The following is a 6,247-nucleotide window of genomic DNA, read 5'->3' as shown; positions in this document are numbered from 1 at the left end:
GGGGGCAGAGGGAGGAAAAAGATGCTTACAGTTTGAGCTTGGATGACTTGAGAAAACGCTCTTACCAAACAGGGCAGTCCAGAAGATCAAAGCAGTCTGACTACAAAACTAACGGGACAACTGATCGTATTGCTTCAGAACACACCGACTAAGAGAAAGAGGAGGGACCACCTAAAGAATTAGCAGGTGAAGACGTTATTCTTAGAAGATCTTTAACTCAACCAAGTTGAATAATTTGCCAATCTGTGTCATTATACCACATCCAGCAGCAGCTGATAACCAGTCTGGAGACAGCGTGCTGAGTCCTGCACATCTGGGCACAGTCCAGGAAGGGGAGAATTGCGTTAGGAGAAGGCACTTTTAGAGAGCCAGGAGGGGCTGACATACAGACCCTGTAACCCTTTTCAGGGGGGAAAAAGGGCACAAAGCAGGCAGCAAGGCCACGGCCGGGAAGGTAAGAGTATGAAGTCCTGGGCACCTTCACGACCCGAGGACACCTTGGTTCCTGCTCTTACACAAGTAAAACAGGCGATTAACCCAAGATTTGGTTTTTCACTTGTGACCCCAGAAACCGTATCCTCAGACTGCTTTCTCTCCGACAGCAATCACACCGCTTTATATCCACCTACGTGCCTGACTTAGTCATGCTTTTATTCCTTGAACCTGACCAAGCCCCGAGCACAGAGCCCTCCCTCGACAGATGCTGAACGAATGAATGAATTTCGGTTCGAGGCTTTTCGGAAAACACACGCTACTCGATTTTCCAAATAATTTTTTGTCCCCTCCGCCCCCAAGGGAGAACTCCAAGCACGGAAACGAGGCTCCTGCCTGCAGGCGCTCGCCCAGGCCCTTTGGGGAGATCTACGTTCCTGTCGTCTGGGATGCTCGGCCCTTTGGACACACCTGACCATACAAACGACGCCTCGAGAGGGGCACCCCTCGGAGACCCAGCTCCCCTGCTCAACCAGAACTGAGCGGGAGGCGCAGGCAGCGCCCAAGGTCACTCGGCGGGCAGAGGGACGAGCGCGGTCCCCGCCGCAGGTCGCCGGGGCCCTGGGCGGGGCAGGCCCGCGGCCCCTCCAGCCCAGCCCTGGACCTCCTCACCCCCCACCGCAAGGTCACCGGAGCTAGGTGGGGCGGCCTCACGCGGCCCGGGACGGAGGGGCCTGCGGCAGAGCCGGGCCTGCTCCTCGGGGACGGACAGGGCAGCGCGGGGCCGCGGGCAGGCCCGGAGCGGACACGGCCCGGGGAGGCTCACCACGGCTCCCGAGCGTACTCCTCCATCTTGCCTCCGGCGGCGCAAAGGGTGCTGGGAAAGCCGGCGGAGCCTGACCTCACGGCGGAAGTGATCCCGAGAGGCGGGCGTTGACGTCTACGGGGATTGGCTCCCCGCTGCCTCCCGCAGCCAATGGGAGCCGGACTCTGAGGGGGCGGGGCCCCTGGGCGGATAGGCCCCGCCCAGGTCCTCGCGGGGGGCGGGTCTGGCCGCGTGGGCGGGGCGTGCGAGCTGCCGGGTGCAGGGTCCTGGCTGAGAGGCACGTGGTCGTCTTGCTCTGGGGCTCGCCAGGCTTCCTTTTTTTTTATTGGTTTGGTTTCCAGCTGAACTAATGCTCCTGAGTCGTCCTCCACTACAGGTGGATCCCTAGGGCGGACAGTGTCCCCGTCGTTTATAGTCACAGGGCCTGGAATGTAGTGTGGTCGCTAAATGTGACCTGGAACTACCAGGGCCATCTGGAGTGCCCTGCCGATTTGGGGACGGCGACAACACCGCCTCTTCGGGCCTCCCTCCCTCACCCAACCAGAAGACGTGAGGGGGGTCTAGCCTAGAAAAGAAGAGACCAAAAGGATGGGGACCCATCAGCCCCTTTTAGCCTACAGTCAACCAAACCTGTCATGCGATGGTTGTTAAAGGAGCTCTTCTCCGTTGTGCACTTTTGAGATTGACTTTAAAGTATGTATGTATTTATTTTATGGAACTGTTAGTGTCATAAATAATAGGAGGCTGCAGGGAGGGTGAGGTCCCCTCACTTGGAAATCTTGGGAATAAGGTGAGTGGATAAATTCGACCCTCCAGAGAAGTAAAGATTATCAGTGAAATGTGTCTCGTGTGTGAGAAGACCAGTTCGAACTAGTCATCTGATTTGGTTGTGTAAGCCGAGAAATCCTTTTTGAACTGTGTGACTGTAATTAAGAAGGCTTCAATCTAGCTAATTTTACAGGCTGAAGAGAGAATGTGGGAGATGGGCAACATGGAACCCAGAAAGAGTAACTCAGAGCGAGAATGTGATGTTTAGTCCACACTCCAGACCTAGTGGGTTTAAATATTTCAGTAACTAGAGAGTTGCATTCTCATGGGGCAAGGATATTTCTTTCTGGTCTCACCAGGACCCAGAGAAATATCCCTTAGTTCTAGCCACCTCCCTTTGCCCTTATTCCAGATTCATTATGCAGTCTTCTGATTATTATTGGTCTTTGAATAGATCTTCCTTTAGGAAAAAATACCCTGGCCTGTGCTCATAACTGTTCTTATCCACTTGGTAGTTAGATTGGTTTATGCATCTGCCTCTTGTCAGCTCGGTTCTTTTGAATCAAATCCATCACCAGGAATGGTAATGATACTGAAGGTCAGCTGTAGGCTGTGGTTACCCAGCTTGCTTCCTTCCACAGTCCCTGTGCTAAAGGAGCTCACTGTTCTGGGAGGTACTGCTCAGGGGGCCAGCAAGCTTTCTTAGACTTCTCTCCCTCTGCTTTCTTTTAACTGCAACAGCGAACAGGGTGTAACAGGACATAGTTGGCTGGGCAAGGCCTAGAACTTAGCCTTTCTGGGCCAGGAGGAAGATGTCACCCCTCCCCAAAAATATCCATTTCCATCTTGGAAGAAAAGAGCTTGGTACTCTAATCTCCTCCTATGAGCCTTTTTTTTTTTGAGTTCATAATAGTTTATATCATTGTGAAACTTCAGTTGTGTATTATTCCCTGTCTGTCACCATGTAAGGGCCCCCTGCACCCCCTGTGCCCACTCCCTACCCCGCTTCCCCTGGTAACCAATGAACTGTTCTCTTTGTCCATGTGTTTGTTTATCTTCCACATATGAATGAAGTCATACGGTGTTTGTCTTTCTCAGTCTGGCTTATTTTGCTTAGCATAATACCCTCCAGGTGCATCCACGTTATTGCAAATGGGATGATTTTGTCTTTCTTATGGCTGAGTAGTATTCCATTGTATATATATACCACATCTTCTTTATCCGATCATCAGTCGGTGGGCACTTGGATTGCTTCCATGTCTTGGCTATTGTGAAGAGTGCTACAATGAACATAGGGGTACACAGGTCACTTTGGATTCTTGATGTCAAGTTGTTTGGATATTTTAAGACAAATTTTTTTGGTAAGGAAGATTGGCCCTGAGCTAGTATTTGTTACCAGTCTTCCTCTTTTTTTTTTCTCGCCAAAGCCCCACTATATAGTTGTATATCCTAGTTGTAAGTTATTCTACCTCTTCTATGTGGGATGCCGCCACAGCATGACCTCATGAGCAACGTAGAGGTCTGTGCCCAGGATCCGAACCTGCAAACCCCGGGCCTCTGAAGCAGAGCGTGTGAACTTAACCACTCAGCCATGGGGCTGGCCCCTCCTAGTGAGTCTTAATGAGCCTGAGGAACTGCAAGGCCCTCCCTGGGGGAATGGTCCATGATATGAGGGAATGATAGAAGAAAGGAGTAGGGGTCCTTCAGGGAAAACTTAGCATAAAGGAAGGGGAGTGTGAGCTGGTGGTTCCCCACGCAGGGATGTTTTGGTGAAAGTCAGCATTCTGGGCGCGGTACGAGGTGGCTGCTGCTGGAACCCCTGGGAGCCAGGTCCTCTGGGTATGGCTTTGCGGAAAACAGCTCCAGTGTGAACTGAAAGAGCTGTGACTGCCGGGGCCTGTTTTGCTGTGCGATTTCCCCAGCTGAGCAGGGTGTGGGAAGGAAGACCCTTCCTGGGGCCTCGAGAGTCCGGAGCAGGTGAGCTCTGTGAGCTGGCCGAGCCTGGCAGTGACTCTGGGGCCTTCCTCCCCACCCTAAAGTAATTACCCACCCTTGCCATCCCCCACCCCACAATTAGCTTTTATTCCTCTCCTCTTGGATAGGTAGACTGGTTCCTTTTTTCTTGGGAGAGGGCCCACTGATAGAGGCTAGGATTGGAGAAGGCCAGCCATCAGAGAGAGATTAAAGGGGCATAGGGAATGCTGAGCGGAGAAAATAACTGGAGGGATTAGAAACCCTACATCAGTGGTAAGGCCCTTCCTTTGTGCTCGGGATTGTTCTTAGTTTTAGGATTGAAGTGGAAAGAGAACAAAAACAAATTACATGGTTTCTACCCTCGGGGTCTTCACAGTGTACTTGGGGAGAAAGAATGTGCTCTTGAGAAATAGTCGTTGGGTCAAAATTATAAAATGCCAACTTGTGTGGCATAGGACGTGATGAATGCTAGAGAGGAGAGAGCCCTGGGGGCTAGAATGTGCTCTCAAAACTTGAGTGATCGGGTTGGCAGTTAAGCTATGGCCTGAAGAATGGTGGGATGTCTGAAGGTGAGGAGGAGAGTAAGACTTTCAGGGTAGAGGGGATGACAGCAACAAAGGCACGGGGCGGGAGGGGACGTGGTGTTGTCACTGGATGGGTTGCTGATCCTGCTGGGAGAGTAGAAAACACTGGAAGCAGAGAGAATGAGGCTGTATCAAGTGATAAAGTTCTAGGCAGAAGTGGAGAATGTCAGAGGCAAGGTTGGAGGAGTCAGCTGTGTGCTGGGGGCCGTTCTCTGTGGATCTCTCGTGTTCCTACACGTCTAAGCATTAGGATCTGACATCCTTCACACGGTGGCTTCCTCTGGGGCAGGTTTATTTTCATTACAGGATAGTAAAGGTGGAGAGGCCCCCCTTCTCTCCTCGGAGCAGATTTGTTTCCCTTCCAGGGTAATAAAGATACATTAAAGTTTCATCTACTTAGTTCAAGTAGCTGAGGGAGTTTGCTCTAGAAGGAGATGGTCTTTTCAGTAGACAGTGAGGTCATAGGGTGAAGAGCAGCCTTGAAATAGCTTCTGGGGAGGGTGTGTGAGCGCGTGAGCCGCAAATGAGCATAGGAGCCAAGAATCCTCCTTTTCACCCAGGCCCAACCTCAGAGGAAGGGGCGGACATTCTTGGAGTCAGCCCCTCCTCACAGCGGTGCTTTCTGCCTTCGAGGCTCCGGGACCTGGCTGGGTTGAGCTCCACTGAGCCAGAGGCTCTGGGGGCCTAAAGAGCCCCATCCATCAGGAGGTCACAGGCCACGTATGTGGCTCCAAACCCCTCAGTCCCACGTCATCTAATCACCGAGAAACTCAGATGGGCATAGAGAGTGGGGCTCGTTTCACAGCCAGCTCCTGGGTTTGGGGTCCCATCTGTGACTGGCCCTACTTGGTGGGCAGAGGGGTGTTGCCTGGCCGGGGCAGTGGGGGAGCAATCTCTTGTCTCTTTTCCGCCCTCTTTTCCCTCCCCCTGCTCTCCTCGTGGGTTGACAGTAGCCTGGCCTCTGCTCTGTCTCAGAGCTCTCTCTGCCCATTTCTGCCCATCCCAGAAGCGTGAAGCGAAGCCAGTGGCTCGCTTCCAGAGCCACATCTGCTGCTCTGGAGAAACTTCCAGGCTCCCCAGGAGAAGAGAACCAGTGAGATTATTTACTGAGTAATGACACATTGATGCTGACCATGTGCCTGAGGCTGTTATGCCCATCCCCTGCTCTGTCTTATTGTCTTGTCTTATTCTCTTATTCACTGTATGTAATAACTCTGTAACGCTGTGCATTAGGTACTTTTTTTCTTTAGGTAGCTCCTTGTAAGATCCCCATTTTCCCTTTCCTAAGACTCAGAGAGCTTAAACAACTTACCCAAGGTCGCACATCTCAGATTTGAGCCCAGGTCATTTGACTCCAGAGCCTGTGGCCTTATCTGCTACACTGCCACCACCCCATATCCCTGAAGATGGCACTTTCCTGGGGTCATTCAGCCAGTTGAGAACCGCCCTAAGCGTTAGTGAGGTTGGTTCTGGTTCCCAATCCCCCACGTATGTTGGCTGGAGCTTGGGGTCTCTTTTCCCTCCTGACTGCCCATCCCTCTGGCACATGTGCTGCTTTTCTCTGGGGAGTCGCCCACGCCAGGATCCCGTGAAACACAGGATGAATTTGTTTCCGGTGGAAGTGGATCCTGAGCTTGGATGAGCGTTGCCCCCTGCAGAGTGG

General features: G+C 52.3%; 1 protein-coding gene across 1 annotated transcript in view; it reads right to left on the bottom strand.

Moving 5' to 3' along the window:
- TIMM17A (translocase of inner mitochondrial membrane 17A) overlaps nucleotides 1–1,341 on the bottom strand; it is a 10,744-nt gene extending 9,403 nt beyond the window's left edge. Inside the window, exon 1 of the mRNA XM_046679606.1 lies at nucleotides 1,259–1,341. Within this exon, the coding sequence (XP_046535562.1) occupies nucleotides 1,259–1,284 (26 nt within the window). The 5' untranslated portion in view covers nucleotides 1,285–1,341. The remainder of the gene's footprint in view (nucleotides 1–1,258) is intronic.
- Nucleotides 1,342–6,247: the final 4,906 nt, after the last annotated feature.

This window comes from Equus quagga, chromosome 12 (genome assembly GCF_021613505.1).
Source record: "Equus quagga isolate Etosha38 chromosome 12, UCLA_HA_Equagga_1.0, whole genome shotgun sequence".
Classification (NCBI taxonomy): Eukaryota; Metazoa; Chordata; class Mammalia; order Perissodactyla; family Equidae; genus Equus; species Equus quagga.
The sequence above is the reverse complement of the archived record's forward strand: the minus strand, read 5'-3'. Positions and strand labels throughout refer to the sequence as shown.